Consider the following 18628-nt stretch of genomic DNA (forward strand, 5'->3'; position numbering starts at 1 on the left):
GTGTCCTTTGAAATGTAAGATTTAAAATCTGACTGAAATTTACCTGATAAGTATTTCAAAGAAGGTCGTTATACATTATTAGGTAAGAATGGCCTACACATTTTCCTCTCTCATTTGTTAATTCATAGCTGTATGACATACTTCATATCACTGTCTATAGAATTTTGGAAACAAATTACTGACCTGAGGATATAAGTCACTTGCATAATGATACACCTTTAAAGGTGCAATTTTCTTTTGCTGAAAACATTAGGAATTCAATAGAAATGTCAGATTTAGCATTGAGAGATCGATTCACAAACGCACTTAGTTGATTCGCAAAAGCATGTGGTACAACCCTCTAACAGTAAAAGTGAAAGAGTGCATTCTTTCCTATTTGCACTAACAGTACATGACTATTCCTTGACAATATCCATGTTATGGATTTTTGGGCCAACTCTCCAAGGCCTGTTTGAGTTTGTAAAATAGAACTAGAGTAGTACTACCTTACCTACTGCAGAAAGCCTTTATATATGGGCCGTCTCTTTTGTTTTTTTCTCCACAACATTGGCAACTGTTTTACCAAAAATGAAACAAAAATGGTTACATAAAGCAACATATAACATTCTACAACGCACATCGTCTTCCAGGCCCTCATAGAAGCAGCAGCATACCCAAGAAAGTAACTTAAACAGGTCAGCATCTATTACGGTTCCTGCATCAAATGATTTTTTTAAAATGCACCTTTGACCGTCCATCCCACCTAACCTCTTCCTTCGAGCTTGAAGGAACGATCACACTGCTCTACTATCATTAACTCCGGTGGCCCTTGGCCTCCAATGTTTAAACACTATAAAAGAATCAGTCCATGCATTTCCATTTCAGATGAAAACAAAACGTTTATAGGTGCCTTACTTTTTCATGCCCTACCAATGTATCGCAAAATGTACTTTTGTCCCAAATATAGTATACACGTGTACTCTAAGTTGTTTCATGAAGGAAATGCGGGCTGTGGCGTTCAGGTACTGTTTTCCCAGAGCCTGTGACACTCTGGGAGGTGAAGTTGATCATATGCACTGGGCCTGCAGCATCCCTCACAATACATAAATGTTCAATATCTGTAAGGTGACTTTTCATTGAAGTAGGTATGTAGGCATATGTTAAGCTACAAAGGTATATTACAGATTCTGCAAACATAATCCTGTGGTTATGGTTGAATGATTATCTGTTATGTTACACTGTGTTAGGCAATGTTATGGTATACTATGCTATATCGGTTACATTTATACAACACACATGTTGCTTCTAGTATATTTTAGCTGTGCTATCCAGGTCTGGAACGTTGTTGTTTTAACTTTGAATAATTCTCCTCAGACAAGAGTCTAGTTGTGTTTATCTTATATAACACCAGTTAAGTTCCTGTCGTTTTGTTGTTTACAATATGTGTTTTTTAATGATTAATATAATGACAATTATGAAATATCATGATGGTGGCTAGAGATCTTGGTCACGTTTTTCACCCCTTCGCTGCCAGGCCTTTTCCCCCTCCTGTGCCAGGCCTTTTTTTGCCTATTTTTAATAGTTCGCGCTTAGGCCCTCATAACGTTTTGTCCACATAAGCTACCCACGCCAAATTTGCGTCCTTTTTTTCCAACATCCTAGGGATTCTAGAGGTACCCAGACTTTGTGGATTCCCCTGAAGGAGGCCAGGAAATTACCCAAAATACAGTGAAAATGTCGTTTTTTAAAAAAAAAATGGGAAAAAGGGGCTGCAGAAGAAGGCTTGTGATTTTTTCTCTGAAAATGGCATCAACAAAGTGTTTGCGGTGCTGAAATAACCAGCTTCCCAGCTTTCAGGATCAGGTAGACTTGAATCAGAAAACCACATTTTTCAACACAATTTCGGCATTTTACTGGGACAAACCCCCATTTTTACGATTTTTGTGCTTTCAGCCTCCTTCCAGTCAGTGACAGAAATGGGCATGAAACCAATGATGGATCCCAGAAACCTAAACATTTCTGAAAAGTAGACAAGATTCTAAATTCAGCAAGGGGTAACCTGTGTAGATCCTATAAGGGTTTCCTACAGAAAATAACAACTGAAAAAAACAATTATTGAAATTGAGGTGAAAAAAACATCAATTTTTCTCTACGTTTTACTCTGTAACATTTTCCTGCAATGTCAGATTTTTGAAAGCAATATACCGTTACGTCTGCTGGACTCTTCTGGTTGCGGGTATATATAGGGCTTTTAGGTTCATCAAGAACCCTAGGTACCCAGAGCCAATAAATGAGCTGCACCCTGCAGTGGGTTTTCATTCTATACCGGGTATACAGCAATTCATTTGCTGAAATATAAAGAGTGAAAAATAGCTATTAAGAAAACCTTTGTATTTCCAAAATGGGCACTATATAAGGCGTTGAGGAGCAGTGGTTATTTGCACATCTCTGAATTCCGGGGTGCCCATACTAGCATGTGAATTATAGGGCATTTCTCAAATAGACGTCTTTTTTACACACTCTTTTATATTTGGAAGGAAAAAATGTAGAAAAAGACAAGGGGCAATAACACTTGTTTTGCTATTCTGTGTTCCCCCAAGTCTCCCGATAGAAATGATACCTCACTTGTGTGGGTAGGCCTAGCGCCTGCAACAGGAAATGCCCCAAAACACAACGTGGACACATCCCATTTTTTGACAGAAAACAAAGGTGTTTTTTACAAAGTGCCTACCTGTAGATTTTGGTCTCTAGCTCAGCCGGCACCTAGGGAAACCTACCAAGCCTGTGCATTTTTGAAAACTAGAGACCTAGGGGAATCCAAGATAGGGTGACTTGTGGGGCTCTGACCAGGTACTGTTAACCAGAATCCTTTGCAAACCTCAAAATTTGGCTAAAAAAACGTTTTCCTCACATTTCGATGACAGAAAGTTCTGGAATCTGAGAGGAGCCACAAATTTCCTTCCACCCAGCGTTCCCCCAAGTCTCCCGATGAAAATGATACCTCACTTGTGTGGGTAGGCCTAGCGCTCACGAAAGGAAATGGCCCAAAACACAACGTGGACACATCACATTTTTTCACAGAAAACAGAGGTGTTTTTTACAAAGTGCCTACCTGTGGAGTTTGGCCTCTAGCTCAGCCGGCCCCAGGGGGGGCAGAAATGGCCTAAAACAAATATGCCCCCCAACCCCCTGGGGAGCGACCCTTGCCTACGGGTCGCTCCCCCTGCGTGACATTGGCGCAAAAAAAAAAGATCCCCGGTGCCTAGTTGTTTCTGCCCCCCTTGGGGGCAGATTGACCTAAAATCGTCCGATTTGCCCCCAAGGGGGGCAAAAATGGTCTAAATACAATTTCCCCCCCAGGGGAGCGACCCTTGCCTAATGGGTCGCTCCCCATCTCTAAAAAAAATAAAATAAAAAAAAAATAGCCCTGACGCCTAGAGGTTTCTGCCCCCCTGGGGGCCGATCGGCCTAATAACAATAGGCTGATCTGCCCCCGGGGGGCAGAAATGGCCTAAAATAAATCCCCCCCCCCCACAACCCCAACCCCCCTGGGAGTGACCCTTGCCTACAGGGTCGCTCCCCTTGCGTGACATTGGCGCAAAAAAAAATCCCCGGTGCCTAGTGGTTTCTTGACCTAAACTCAGCCGATCTGCCCCCAAGGGGGGCAGAAATGGTCTAAATACAATTTGCCCCCCAGGGGAGTGACCCTTGCCTAATGGGTCGCTCCCGATCTCTAAAAAAACAAACAACCCAAAAAAAAAACACAAAAAAAAAATTTGCCCTGGCGCCTAGAGGCTTCTGCCCCCGGCCTAATAAAAATAGGCCGATCTGCCCCCAGGGGGGCAGAAATGGCCTAAAATAAATTTGTCCCCCACCCCCCAAACCTCCCCCCCGGGAGCGACCCTTGCCTACGGGGTTGCTCTCCTTGCGTGACATTGGAGCAAAAAAAAAGATCCCCGGTGCCTAGTGGTTTCTGCCCCCTTTGGGGGCAGATGGACCTAAAATCGGCCGATCTGCCCCCAAAGGCGGCAGAAATGGCCTAAATACAATTTGCCCCTCCAGGGGAGCAACCTTTGCCTAAGGGGTCGCTCACCATCTGTAAAACAACAACAACAAAAAAATCCCCGGGTGCCTAGTGGTTTCTGACCCCCTTGGGGGCAGATCGGCCTAATTAAAATAGGCTGATCTGCCCCCAAGGGGGGCAGAAATGGCCTAAAATAAATGTGTCCCCCAGGGGAACAACCCTTGCCTAAGGGGTCGCTCCCCACCTCTAAAAAAAAACAAAAAAACAAATGATCCCTGGTGCCTAGAGGTTTCTGCCCCCCCCCCCCCCCGGGGGCAGAAAAGGCCTTAAAAAAAAATGCCCCCCCCGTAGCGACCCTTGCCCAAGGGGTCGCTCCCCTCATTCCAGTTTCACTTTCAAAAGAAATCCCTGGTGTCTAGTGGGCATTTCAAAAGCCAGATTGCTTTACAATCTGGCTTTTGAAACGCCGAGAGAGACTTCAAAGTGAAGGAAATTCATTTTCCCGGGTGCAGGACGAGGTGATCTCGTCCAAGGCACAGAACAGGTTAACTCGTGTATCGGTTAAGTGAGTTATATGAGTGCTTTACCTGTAGTTAGTGAGGATGTTGAGGAGCCCTGATATCCATCTACAGACCTACATTGGTTGTGATGGATCACTGTATGGAATTCAGAAGTGATATGTCAGTAAGATGTGTGCTGTTATTTGTACTGTTTGAGATAAGGCTAATGTGTGTCTATCAACAAAGAATTTCGTGCACAAATTGTGTGAAACAAAGTTCTTCAGTAAATCATTTCTAATATTATCAACAGTTTACAGTTTTATATTATTATTAATGATATTGGCCCTCATTACAACCCTGGCAGACAGCGGTATATTGGAGAAAGGTAGTGCCAACAGGCTGGCGGTACCTTTCCCCAAAATATTGAGCCAAACCGCCAATGTACCACTCCCTCTGCCAGGGCGGTAACAGCCGCCGGGCTAAAGGCTACAGAATCCAGCCAGGCAGCAGTCACTGTCCCACCCGTGGGATTATGACCCAGCCTACCGCCATGGTTTTCGTGGCTTTTTTACCACCACGAAAACCATGGCGGTAGGCACTATCAGTGCCAGGGAATTTCTTCCCTGACACTAATAGGGGTCTCCCCGCTGACCCCACCACCCTCCCCCTCCAAACCCTCCACGACATACACACACATTCATGCACCAACATACACACGCATGCACACACTCATACCCACATTCACCCACGCATGCATACATACATTCACACACACATCCACACAAACTGACATACATACAAGCACACACGCATTCACACAACACAGTATATACGCACACTCACACCCATTCATGCACACATGCATTCCACACACCACACACCCGCATGCACACACACAGAAACATACACCCACACTACTGCACACACACAACACCCTTCTCCCCCTCGACTGTCGGAGCACCCGACTTCCCTGCTTGCAGGGGGTCCTCTGACAGGAGACGGGACGTGGCGCTGCTGCCAGCAGCAGCGTCCGCCAGCAGAAAACCACCAGACTGTATCATGGGTCATGAGACGGTCTGCGGCGGTCTACTGGCGTGGCGCTGCTGCTGGCAGCAGCACCTCCTTACCGCCATCCGCCACCATGACCGCAGCCGGAATTCCACCAGCCTTCTGGCAGCATTCCGGCTACGGCCATAATATAGTGGACAGTAGGTAGCCACGGTGACCGTGTTTTGGCGGCCGTCACCGCAGCAGTAAGCAGTCATTTCCGCCAATGACATAATGAGGGCCATTATAATAATATAATTAATAGTTCCTAAAATATGTTCTCTTTTTATCTTCCAGAGCTTCCATATGGGTGGGAGAAAATCGATGATCCTATTTATGGAACCTATTATGTTGAGTAAGTATTAAACGTGTTAAAGCTTACTGTTATTGTTATTCAACATTCCCAAAATGCAAGTGCCTCGAAAACAGTAATACAACTCCACTGTCACATAGGCATCTTGTGTTAAAAGCATGAACATTTCTTTAAAGATACTTCTTACCACTTCGATGTCATGGTCTCCTGCAGCTCAGAAGAGCCTTGTTCTACTACTTTCTAGTTGGCACACATGTTCAACTACCTCTTTCCCTAATAATCGAAGAAGAATTAGCTTTCTTCCACAAAATGCTATACATTCAGGAACTTAAGACACCATGATTAGCACCAGAGATATCTTTGCAAGAAGTTGTTTAGCAGTCGGTTCAGTTTTCTGTAAGGGTATCTTGATATACACCTCATTTTATTGGTGCAGAGCCATTAACTAAAGATTAATTGGATGGTATGCAGGAAGTGACATACTAAAAGAGGTGGCTCTTATATCTTCCAGTTGTCAGCAGCTTCAAACCCTTTGCGTCCTCTTATCAAGGAGACATTTCAAATTTGTCCAAGTTTCTCTTTCTCCTTTGTGATTCCATTAAATTAGGGAATCATATGTCTGGGGTGTTTATGAATACAAATACAGAAGACAATGGCGAGTGGAAATGTATAATTTTAAGTTATACTAGTGAGGGAGAAGATTGAATTAATTTGGACGAACAACTTTATGCCTTATTTGGATCAGACTGTCACACAATTATGTACAGTAGAGTGGCCTTCTGTCAAATGCGTATATTGATTTAATAAATGTAGTGGCTTTATGTGGCCAATATATGACACACCAATAGGAAGACAGGCCACCATGTTTCTTGTGCATTACAATGGCACTGCAGAATATATTTTACACATCTGTATAATGGTCTTGCTGCTTCCCATTACCAACAATTACAATTACTGTAGAAGAGGGTAATATCTCTACAAAATTAAAAACAAGCTCCGCCACCTTTTCATTAGAAATATGTCTGCTGGGTCTAACGCTCATCTATTCTGCATAAACAGAAAAGAGCTGAGTGATAGGAAAATGAGCTGCCTCGAAATGGAAGCCTGTATGGGAGACAAGAAACAGTCGTTCAGCATGGGATGTTTCTAGTGTGCTTTTGATACAATGAGGCAGAGGAAGAGAATGGAAAATAGTGAATGTTAGACCTGACAGCCTTAGGTGGTCACCCTCAACTTTCTGCCTGCCTCCCTCCCTCCACTTTTTGACACTTTTTTTGTTGGTTTTAGGACTTTGAGCACTTTACCACTGCTAACCAGTGCTAAAGTGCCGTGCATATGCTCTTTCCCTTAAAACATGGTGACATTGGCTGATACCCAATTGGCTTGTTTAATTTACTTATAAGTCCTTAGTAAAGTGCACTACATGTGCCCAGTGCCTGTAGATTGACTGCTACTAGTGAACCTACAGCACTGATTGTGTCACCCACATAAGTAGCACCTTAACCATGTCTCAGGTCTGCCATTGCAAGGCATGTGTGTGCAGTTTCACTGCCAACCTAACTTGGCATTTAAAAGTACTTGCCAAGCCTTAAACACCCCCTTTTCTACATATAAGTCACCCCTAAGGTAGGGCCTAGGTAACCCAAAGGGCAGGGTGCTATGTAGATAAAAGGCAGGACATATACCTGTGTAGTTTATATGTCCTGGTAGTGTAAAACTACTAAATTCGTTTTGTACTGCTGTGAGACCTGCTCCTTTCATAGGCTAACTTTAGGGCTACCCTCATATACTGTTTGACTGGTAGATTCAGATCTGAAAGACGTAACAGGGTCATATTTAGTATGGCCAAAATGGTAATACAAAATCCTGCTGACTGGCGAAATTGGATTTAATATTAGTATTTTAGAAATGCCACTTTGAGAAAGTGAGCATTTCTCTGCTCTTAAATCCTTCCTGCCTTACAATTCACGCCTGGCTGGGTTAGTTGACAGCTCCATTGTGCATTTCACTTAGACAATCCCAAGCACAGGATGCTCAGTCACACCTAAACACATCTCCATACTGAATGGGTCTTCCTAGGCTGGGAGGGTGGAGGGCCTGACACTTACATGTCAAAGCACAGTGGCCTGCCCTCACACAATGGACTGCCAAATCCCCTACTGGGAAGCTGGCAGGCAGGATGGAACTGAAAGGGGACCTGGTGGACTTCTAAGCCACTCTTTGAAGTCTCCCCCACTTCAAAGACACATTTGGGTATTTAAACCGGGTCTCTGACCCTACCAACTCAGACACTTCTTGACAAGATGCCTACTGGGAAAGGAACTCTGAACCAAATCGACACACAGCCTGCCGGAATCGACGCATACCGTGCCCTGCGGTGAGAAAATAACCGCATTTCTGAACCGGAATGGCGCAGCCCCGCTACCCGAGTGCAGATCAATGCAGCTCCAGTGTTGCAACTGGAACTTCGACGCACAGCCCATCGGATCTATGCATCGCAGAACCGGAACGATGCAGCCTGACTTCCTGTGAGAAATATCGGCGCAGCGCCAGCCAACTTCATCCTACACGCCCAGGATTTCTCAGCATTGTCCCCGGGGCATCCAAATACCCCGCAACCCGAAGAGGATATAAGCCTGCGTGCTGGAAATCGATGCAAAGCCCTTGTTGCATGGAAAAGCACTGACGCATCGTCTGTGTGCACCCAGAGAAACCGACGCACACCTCTCTGTTTTCCACTCATCTTCTCCTCTGCGGTCCAGTGCGGATAACTTAGACGCAAACCTGGTATTTTGTGCTTGCAAGAGACACTTAAGAACGAAATACTGTATTTATCATTACAAAAGTGATATTTAACTTGTATTTATAAAATCTTTATAATTTTGACCTTAATCTACTCAGATAAATAGTCTATAATTGTCTAAACATGTGTGGTGTATTTTTGTGGTGTTATTCTGGGTTATTGCATGATTTATTGCACAAATATTACACATTGTCTTCTAAGTTAAGCCTGGCTTCTCAGTGCCAAGCTACCAGGGGTTGGGCACAGGATCATTTGGATTGTGTGTGACTTACCCTGACTAGAGAGAGGGTCCTTGCTTGGACAGGGGGTAACCTGACTGCGAACCAAAGACCCCATTTTCAACAGTGAGCAATGAGAAAAACTAACCATGTTCACTCTGCATGCAATCTTATGGTAGAAAATAAGCAGTTAATATCTAAGCATGAAACGTAAGTTTACAACTGTTGTAACTGGCATAATCTATAGCAGATTCTATTGTGGTATCCAAAGCTGCTAGAAACAATTGCTAGAAACAGGGGTATTACCCGCATCTATTCAGATGTATATTCAGATGAGGAATGTGATTGACAGTCTTATTTTATGAAGATCACAAAGAGGCTAATGAGGGCATCATCTTTGTAATCTGCAATTGCAAGAATATAATAATACTAAAAAAAGAGATGAATATTACACACCCTGGAATTAATTCAGAAACATCTCCTATGTAAAAATGTGGCCTCCTTGCACACACTTCATTTTTGATTGCTTTTATGACCAAACAACTACAGGGAACCTCCAATACCCTCAAAGTTCAAAAGCCCATAGCAGAATCTGTGATGCGACATCTATTGAACAAATTGAACAAACATTGTAACAATAAAGGAAGAAAGCAAGCTCCCTAATATGATTGATCAGGAGTGAGCAAATGCGGTGTATTCTGCCATTCTTTTTTTGTAATGATCTGTTTTCCATCTCATTTCTCTCCAATTGACCTATAAATATTTGCACAATGCTTGGATAAGTGCAGCAACCCAGCCCCTTAAACCAGAAGTTAGCCTTGTTAATGTGCAGCAGTATCTTGGGATGGCAAGTGCTTACATTTCCTTGCTCTCTTCTACTATCTCATACTACCGGGCACTGAATGCAATAGGATGCACCTCTCATGGATTTAGCCACAAAAAGAAATGAATGTGATTGTGTTTGATATATCAAACCTACAGTGGCTTATGATGTGTGTAGGTATTGTTTCACAATGAATTACTGAGGTTAACTAGTGACATCATCTTTTCTAGTTTGCTTGAAACACTATTAACAGGACTCAGAAACGACAGTTACGGAATCCTTATAGGAAATCTACCTTTTTCCAAGGTCTAACAGTATTTTTCACCTTTTTTATACCCTGTTTCTGCAGGCATTTGGACTCTGTACTTTGACACTGCGAGTCAGTGTGACAGCATGTGCTGTGCCCCAAATATGTATTGGTAAAATCAATTACACCCAATTGACATATTTAGCTTCCCTGTAAGGTAGAGTGCCACAGAAAATGCACCAGTGGCATGGAAGGTAAATGCGAGCTGCACTATGTATTTACCCGACCTATATTATATGACACCATTCTATGGCTGCTGGATGCAGCACTGTGATCTGTCTGGGCTGCAGAGTGAAAACACTACAGTGACACATGGAATAATTAGTGGCTTTGCCATGTAGGAAAATGACCCAGCTGTGTGTGTCTTGTAAGCCTACACAGCTCGATGCTTAATATATAAAAATGACACACTGCAGCTTGGGAATAGCGTGCCCTCATGGTATAGAAATACTCAAGACCATTTTTGCACAGCGTTTGTTAGGCAATATTTCCATGAGCAGGCCTATGTGTTATTAAAACCTTTATTTCACATTTTCACCTTTGAAAATGGTTGAAAAATGATTTAAAGTTATTCTCCACTCCCCTTTAAAAACTTGATTTAATGGTGGAAGTTGCTTTCTGACAACTGTGTTGTAAAAATAGCTTTATAAATGTGTACTTTCTCCTGTGTGACCAAAACTGGCTTAGAACAAGTTTACTACTCAGCCCCAATTAAGAGGCCTAATACACATTCCTGACTCAGAGTCATGAGCACTTTACCCAGAGGTCAGTGGCTTAGCCTCCGAGGACAAGGGTTTTGTGACCAGCTTGTTACTTAACTGTTATTACCTAAATGGGAGTTCAACAGAAGCAGATACCACAACAACGGAAAACTTTAATGCTTCATCTTTTTAGTTAGAAATGCCAAATGGGCCTGGTTGGATTTGCTCCCACTAATTTCCAGGGCTCTCACTGACCAACTGTCTTTGGCTTTAGCCTCAGCATGAGGGAAATCCAGATTGTGATCTTGACAGAGGGGAGGATAACTCATCTAAATGGGTCCATTGGTAAGGGAGAGCCAGAACCACTCCAAATGGAACTAGGAGTTAGCCATTTTTGATTTAGGGCTTCAAGGGGATTTTTACTGTAAAACAAATAGGAATGCTGGAAAAGGTGGGCACAGAGTGAGAATTTAGACATGATTGGGTGTAGGACATTACCTAATCTCTTGTTAGTGTATTGACTGGCACCAAACCATCACCTCCTGAGAACATCCCTGGCCCCTTGAAGAGAACATACGAAGAAAGAAGACTCTTGGGACTTTTCTTCACACTTGACTTGAACTGCTTTCCAACTGTCAGGTGGTTAGTTTCATGTTTGTTTTATCCAGGGACACAAATAGTACAGACAGACGTCTGACTTCAAAAATAACTAACCGACCACTGAGGATTATTCACTGCTGGGTCCATGTAGAAGGATAGGCCTGGTGCTAAGGAGCCTGCCCAGAGGAACTGGTGGCTGAAGGAGTGAGCAGAAGGAGTTTTCCCAGTAGTTGGAGAAAATTAGACCGTGATATTTTTTTGGCCATCTGAGGAAGACTAAGACGAGCTACTGAGGCTTCTTTTGGGAGGACACATCCACAGTGGGCAAGAATACCAGATTCATCCTCTTTGGACCGTTTTTGTCGCTCTGAAAATTGATTCAGTTTGGTATTGCATTAGAAGTATCAGGGCTTGTGAAGTTCTGCCAAGCTACAGCTTTCAGTCGTCTTACATCATTGCGTTTTTTAAAACTGAAAAGTAAGAAGGAAAATCTTTGGACCAGGTAAAACTAGTGAATCTATTGCAATGGTGAAGCACCCTTAGTGCTACCTACTCTGAGTTTTTGGTGCCAAAATTAATGGCTTCTGTAGAAGCTACATGGCAGTGTATTTACTTTGGGGGGCTCTCACCCGCTACAGCTTTGGACCTACCCAAGCTCCCAGAGTATGCACTCCAAAAATGTGGCCAGGTCACAAAATAAAAGTTTTGACTGGGACGACCTGCTTGGTGTATAAAACCCACTCCATTGTGGTGGGGTAAAATTATACTTAGGCCGCCATCAAATGTGAACTGATATTTTTCAGTGGCACTTTACTTTTTCTGGTCTCGTTTTGCTTTAACATTTTTACAAAATTGTATCTTTTGTTTCCCTTATCCCATTTTGACTGCTTTAGTGCCTATTGGAACATTTACTGTGTTGCTTTCTTGACATCAGATGTGGTGTTACTGCTTGAACCCTACACATATTTTTGGGAATTATCTTCTACTTCTGCCATAACTACCAGGACTGAGCATCAGTTCTCTAAGAATTGTGTTTTAGCTTAATCATTTTGTGTTTTTAAGTTGGTAAGGGTACCTCCTTACAAAATAATAATCTAATTTCTGACAATCCTCAACACTAAAGGGGTCATTACGACTCTGGCGGTCTTGAGACCGCCAGGGTAGCGGTGGCAGTCGGACCGCCAGAAAATGTGGCGGTCCGACAGCCACATTACGACAGTGATGGTAGTGCCAGGGTCAGACTGCCAGTTTTCCTCCATAGGAGAGACTGTCAGTGCTGGCGGTCTTAATCCACCAGGGCAGTGCTGCATAAACACCACCCTGGGGATTACGACCCCCTTCTCCGCCTTTGTAGACAGTGAACATTGCGACGGGTGCTGGTGCACCTTCGCACTACAGCATTGCCGCTGCCTCTATTATGTACCGGCGTCAATGTTGTAGGTTATTTCCCGCTGGGCCAGTGGGTGGAAATGATGTTTCCACCTGCTGACCGAGTGGAAAACTCTTAATGGGGCTGGCAGGAAGGCACTGGAGGCACACTGACTGTCGAGCCTTTTCCGTAATCGACCCGTAAGTCTGGAACATTATTTATGATTCCATTACTGATAATGTTTAATAGTGGAAGGTTTTATACACATGAAGTATCCCATTGGTCTGGTAATAGTCAACCAATAGGGAAAAGTCAAGCGTATACTGTTGTGCCAGGAGTAGTGCTCCTTGAAAAGGTGTGTCTTTAATTGCAGGAAAACCAGTGCGGATGGAGCCAGTGCAGATCTGACTTTTAAAAGATCTGATTTTGGAATGTGCTGCAAAGTGGACTGAAGCCTGATAGGTAGAACTGTAAGATATGATGCTGTTTCAGATCTAGGAAGAATGAATAGAGAAGGTGTTGCATTCTACTACTGTGACTTTTATTTCTATGTATTATCTTTTAACTGGGGAATGTGCTGCCAGTTGATTATGTAGATTCTGTTTGGAACTCTTGTGGAGACTGGATTGAGATGCCAGTTTATCCAGTCGTGTACTGTGCTGTTCACAATAAATCTGTGGAACCTTTTACTGTGGGCTTATTACTTAACAGAAGGCTTAACTTCTATTTAATTGTTTTCCTTCTTGCAAATTTTTGTCTCCTGTTATCACAATATCCAGGCTCCTGGTCTGGCCTTGCTCCTCAGATGTGTTTAATTTGTTTGCCAGGCAAACTAGAGCCTTGTTGGTTTATGAATGATGCAGCTGGTTTTGAAAATTATCCTGACTGGAATGAGGAGTCAGTGAAGGTCTTTTAATGTGCGGGTGATGTGGTGGAATTACTTTGAGTACTTGATGAGTCATGCCGCTGCATATAGGATTCCAGTTGCTAGGGTGGTATCAGGGAGGCCACTGAGCAGGGCTATGCATCACTCAAGATGAGAGATGACTAAGGGGGTTATTCTAGCTTTGGAGGACTGTTAATCCGTCCCAAAAGTGACGGTAAAGTGACGGATATACCACCAGCCGTATTACGAGTTCCATAGGATATAATGGACTCGTAATACGGCTGGTGGTAAATCCGTCACTTTTCCGTCACTTTTGGGACGGATTAACACCTCCTCCAAAGTTAGAATAACCCCCTAAGTCTTGTACAGTTGTTCTAAAATCATCTTCTGGGACAAGCTGCTTCAGTTAGTTCAAGAAGGATAGTTGAAACCAAGTCATCTTGGTCTTCCAGATAATGTGTTGCTTGAAAGCAATGTCTGTGCCAAAGGTAAATCCCAGAGATTTAGCATGGTCTGACAGTTTGAGGGCTGTGAAGTCTTGTAGGTATTTGTTGGCAAGCTGGGCTTCAGTCTGGTATTAATTGGCATGTTGGCAGACAGAAGGAATTCACTCTTTGTTGGTTTAACTTCAAGAAGTTAGTTGAAATTTGGGGCAAAATTTGAGTCTCTTTATAACATAGAGGATTTTTGTATGTAGCATTGGCTATCGTGTGCATATTGATGGATCTTGTTATTAGTGTCAGCAAGAATTAATCTGATGCCTCGAGTGAGAATTTACCTTAAGAAACAAAAGACGAGAAGCATCTGTCAAAACAGGTTGTAGAACTTGAAGAAGATGAGGGGGAATTCTGAGCTCGAGTAGTTTGAGAGCGCCCTTGATGTTGTGGAGCCCATGTTTAGGAGCTGGTTGTAGAGATAAGAGGTGAACTATTTCATCATAGTTCCTGAAAATCCAACAAATGTATTCTGGGTGTTGAACAGAGCTAGGTGGGTGGCTGTGTTGAAGCTTGCAGAGAAGTCAAGCATGACCAGGAAGCAGGAGTTGTTCCTGCCATTGCTCACTGCTTGGAATGTGCTGCAAAGTGGACTGAAGCCTGATAGGTAGAACTGTAAGATATTATTCTTGCTGGTGTGCTTCTATAACTGGGTGGTGACTGCTTTCTCATTGATTTTCTTTATTAATGGAAGATCAGTGAGAGGGCATACTTTGTAATTGTCTGAACTCAGAGATGGCTCCTTCTGCAGGGGAAATACCTGGTATGTCCTAAGGGTGCCTGATATTGTTCCTTGTCATAGAGAGGCATTACCAATGTGGTGTTTAACAACTTGAAGAGGGCTTTACATCTGTTAATTAGCTCCCTGATAGTGGTCTTTTACTAAAAGGATTTACAGATGATGATGAGAGATCTGTGCTTGCAGCATAGTGTTGTGCATAAGGAGTGACGTATGTTTGGAATGCTATTACCAGCCGGGGTGAGGATATCCACCATATGTGTGGAGGAGGGTGTCAACCGGGTTTCGTCGATTAAGAATACATCTAGTTTGTGTTCAGTGTTGATGCTGGTGATGTCCAGAGCATGCATGACTTCAGAGTGTTCGTTGATGACCATCAATTGATTGCGTTGTGTTGCGGGAGGGTAGTTAGTGCTATGTGGATAAGGTTAGATGTATCAGATTTGCAAAAGCAGTCAATGTGCTTGTTTGGTAGGTGTGTGGGAATGGTGTAAAATGTGCTGTTTGCAATGCGCATATCTAAGCTAGCCAGCATAGATTTTGGTCCTTCCTTCTGATTCCAAACAGGTGATGCTCTCGTCTGTGCCCGCCCGTAGCTACGGACGCTGGGCCGTAGGACTCCCTTAAGAGTTACCTAAAGTAGAGAAGGAGGAACGAAATGACAGGTCAAAATCAGTGATGTCACTTCTTGTAGAGAGGGAATGCAAGAAAATGTAGCATTGTGACTTGCTGCAGAAATGGATCCTGGTACATCTGTATTGCTGCTACTGCATTGGATTTGAAGAGCTCATAGATACAATTATGTATCTCTAAAGTGAGGCAAGACTGAGCTTTAGTCTTGACCCAAAAATCAACAGAAGTGTGGATCATTTCATATTATGTTGACGGGTGCAAGCACTGCTTTTATATTTCATAAAAAATTGAGCACCCTCGCTGTGAAGTTTGATGGACAAATTATCAAAGCTATCTCATTTTTAATTTTATGCTTATTATTAACAAAAAAACTGTTTTCAGCTATATTGGTAAAAGTTCTAATAAAATGAAAGTTATTTTTTAATTGGCTTTTAACACCATCAAGAGATAATAGTACCACAAGTCAGCATGATGATATAATATAAACATAGCAATGTGTGTTCATCAACAAAAAGGATTCCAATCCACCTAGAGCCCCACATCCTATTCCAAGTCACACCACATCAATTTTCTGGAACCAAGCCCATCCACCACCTCCTACCCCAATTCCCAGGGGCCCTTGACCCCTTTCCGTCACTCAGTGTTTGTACCCACTTTCTGAACCCAGCTCATGGAGAACAAGCATCCGGGGAGTCCCACAACTCAGTGAGCATCACATTCTAAGCCTGCAAGTCAACTGCAAGTTTATCATCCCTATGGGTTTTCCGCATATGGCACTCTTCCGCATTTGACTGTTCAGCCACATCTCTCTTCTGCTAAACAAATGTTGGGGCCATCAGAGACAACCATCGGATAGCTGTCCTTCACGTGGCCAATGTGAGCGCCAGCATTAAGAACTTCCTACTCAACTTCTTTGTCTTTTTAGTCTGGACAATCCTTTAAAGCATTGCCCTATATCCCTGGGGGTGGCCCACCCAGAGTCCCTGCTTAGGGAGGCTAGAATCTCGTCACATATCTGATTATGTATGTGCAGCCCCATTTCATATGGATAAGTCCACCTCCACATAGTTGCCCCTGGGCCAGGAGGAGGATCTTGTGTGGTATATGTTGTGCGGGTTAATAGGGTTAGGTACACCTGGTGTATTACAGTAAATTGTGACAATTTAAAACGGGTGCAAGAAGACACCGTCCTGACTCCCTCATGTTTGGTGACCCATACCTTCGGCGATAATGGTGTGCACAGTAGATTTTGCCATCTGTTGTGCACTGGGAGCTTCAGGTACAAGGCTCTCAGGGTCTCAGAGCTCCCCTCACACCACCTAACCACAGACATTGATCTGGCTATCAGGGAGAAGGGTAAGAGTGCCCATTTCACAATATCAGAAGTGAACAGCGCTCCGTGCAGTACCCACTTAACCGTTCTCTCCCAAGTTACATACACTTGTTTAACTATGGATGGCACTACAAGCAGGACCCCAGCACCCATCATCAAGAGCTCAGAGAGGGAAAAGTCTCTACAGGTGCCCTAAGCAATCGGGTTTCTCAGTTCTCATTGTCATCAAACCAATGAGCTGCATGATGCAGTTGTGCAGCAAAATAATATAGAGCCAGATGTACAAACACTCTGCTTTCTGATGACCTAATTGCGACAATTTGCAAATTGCAATTAGGTAATCACAAAATGAAATGATCGTACATGAAAGTGCCCCTATTTGCGACTTGCAATTTATGCAACTCTCAAATAGGTGAGTCACAATTAGCGATTAACAAAATAGCAAATGGAATCGCAAATTGTGATTCCCTAATAGCGAATGAAATCACAATTTTCACATGATCCCTTAAAAACATGAAAGTACTTACTGGGTCAGGTACCTGAGCCCCTAACCAGGAACTACTCATCATTTCCATACTGTGCAGCCCACTTAGAGGAGGTGCAGCAGACTACTGCTGTGAGTGAGTGTGTTGAGGCAAGGAGGACACAACCCCCACCAAAAATGTAGATTCAAAAAAGGATTCTGGGGACAGAAGAAAAAAACTAAAGTTTACTGAAAAAGAGCTAGAAATCCTTACTGAGGAATGCTGTAGCCATCATGAGCAGCACTTTGGCAAAGCCTCAATGATGGTCCTTGAGGCTCCAACAAGAAAAATCTGACTGGAAATGCAGACCAGAATCAATGCCCTTAGAGTGACAGAGTGGTCTGTAAAGAACTTGGTCAAGAAATAAAGAGAAGGTGGCTGTGCTCCTGGCTGAGAGTGTGCCACAGAAGGAGGATCTAGTAAAATACCAGCAAGCACAGCCATGGAGACCCTAGTGGAAGTCACCATTGAGCCAGAGGCACTTGGCAGATTTGGCAGATTTGGGCATATAGACACCTCAACAGCCGGACCCAACCCGGGCAAGTGCAGCATGTTGTCCTAAGAATGCAATAGTATACAAAGTCATGTATAGTTAGCATTCACTACAGCCATACAAGTGCACACTGGGACATGTAGTACATTGGACAGAGTATAATCTGCAATACATTTTAATGTGTATTTACAGCAAATGTGAGTCAGGCATAGACAAATCAAAATTGAACACAAACAAAAAATGTAAATTTCTTCTGCATCACAGACAGTGCTGCAGAGCACACAGAGGTGGCTGACTCAGATGACGGAGGGACCACTAATATGGATAAGGAGGACAATCAACAGCACACATACTGTGCATCCCCACCATCACAAGGGCACACCAGTAGTGATGTATGCTCACCACAGCATGCACCTGAAGATGGGTTCACTGCCGAAGCACAGCCAAGCACCGACATGGATCGTGTAGTGAGACCACATCAGCAGCCCATTCTTTGACATGGTAGGCCACGACGTAGGCCAAGAGCTGTTGCACAGGCAATATTCTCCAGTCCACAAACTGTTGACACCGACCAGGTGTTTGGTGGCACAGAAAACTCCATGTTGCATGTTCAATGCCTGTAACAAAAACAGATTAAAATCATGAATAGAAGGTTGCAGAACATGCAACAAATAATGTCGAGTGGATTATCCAATGTGTCCAGACTATTAGTTGAAAAGCATGCTCACATGGACACAAGGATGAACAGCATGACAGCAGGAATTGAACAGTTGAGTGTCCAACTTGCCACCTGTGACACAAACAAGAAGCGTAAGGAGAGGCTCCTTGCTGGTAAACTGAAC

General features: G+C 43.4%; 1 protein-coding gene across 10 annotated transcripts in view; it reads left to right on the forward strand.

The window, feature by feature from the left end:
* The window catches only part of MAGI2 (membrane associated guanylate kinase, WW and PDZ domain containing 2), a 2755167-nt gene that overhangs the window by 2079686 nt on the left and 656853 nt on the right, over positions 1-18628 (forward strand). For all 10 annotated transcript variants that reach the window (XM_069229701.1, XM_069229700.1, XM_069229695.1 and 7 more), the window contains one exon: positions 5848-5905. In XM_069229701.1, the coding sequence (XP_069085802.1) occupies positions 5848-5905 (58 nt within the window). The remainder of the gene's footprint in view (positions 1-5847; positions 5906-18628) is intronic.

The sequence above is a fragment of the Pleurodeles waltl genome, chromosome 4_1, assembly GCF_031143425.1.
Source record: "Pleurodeles waltl isolate 20211129_DDA chromosome 4_1, aPleWal1.hap1.20221129, whole genome shotgun sequence".
Classification (NCBI taxonomy): Eukaryota; Metazoa; Chordata; class Amphibia; order Caudata; family Salamandridae; genus Pleurodeles; species Pleurodeles waltl.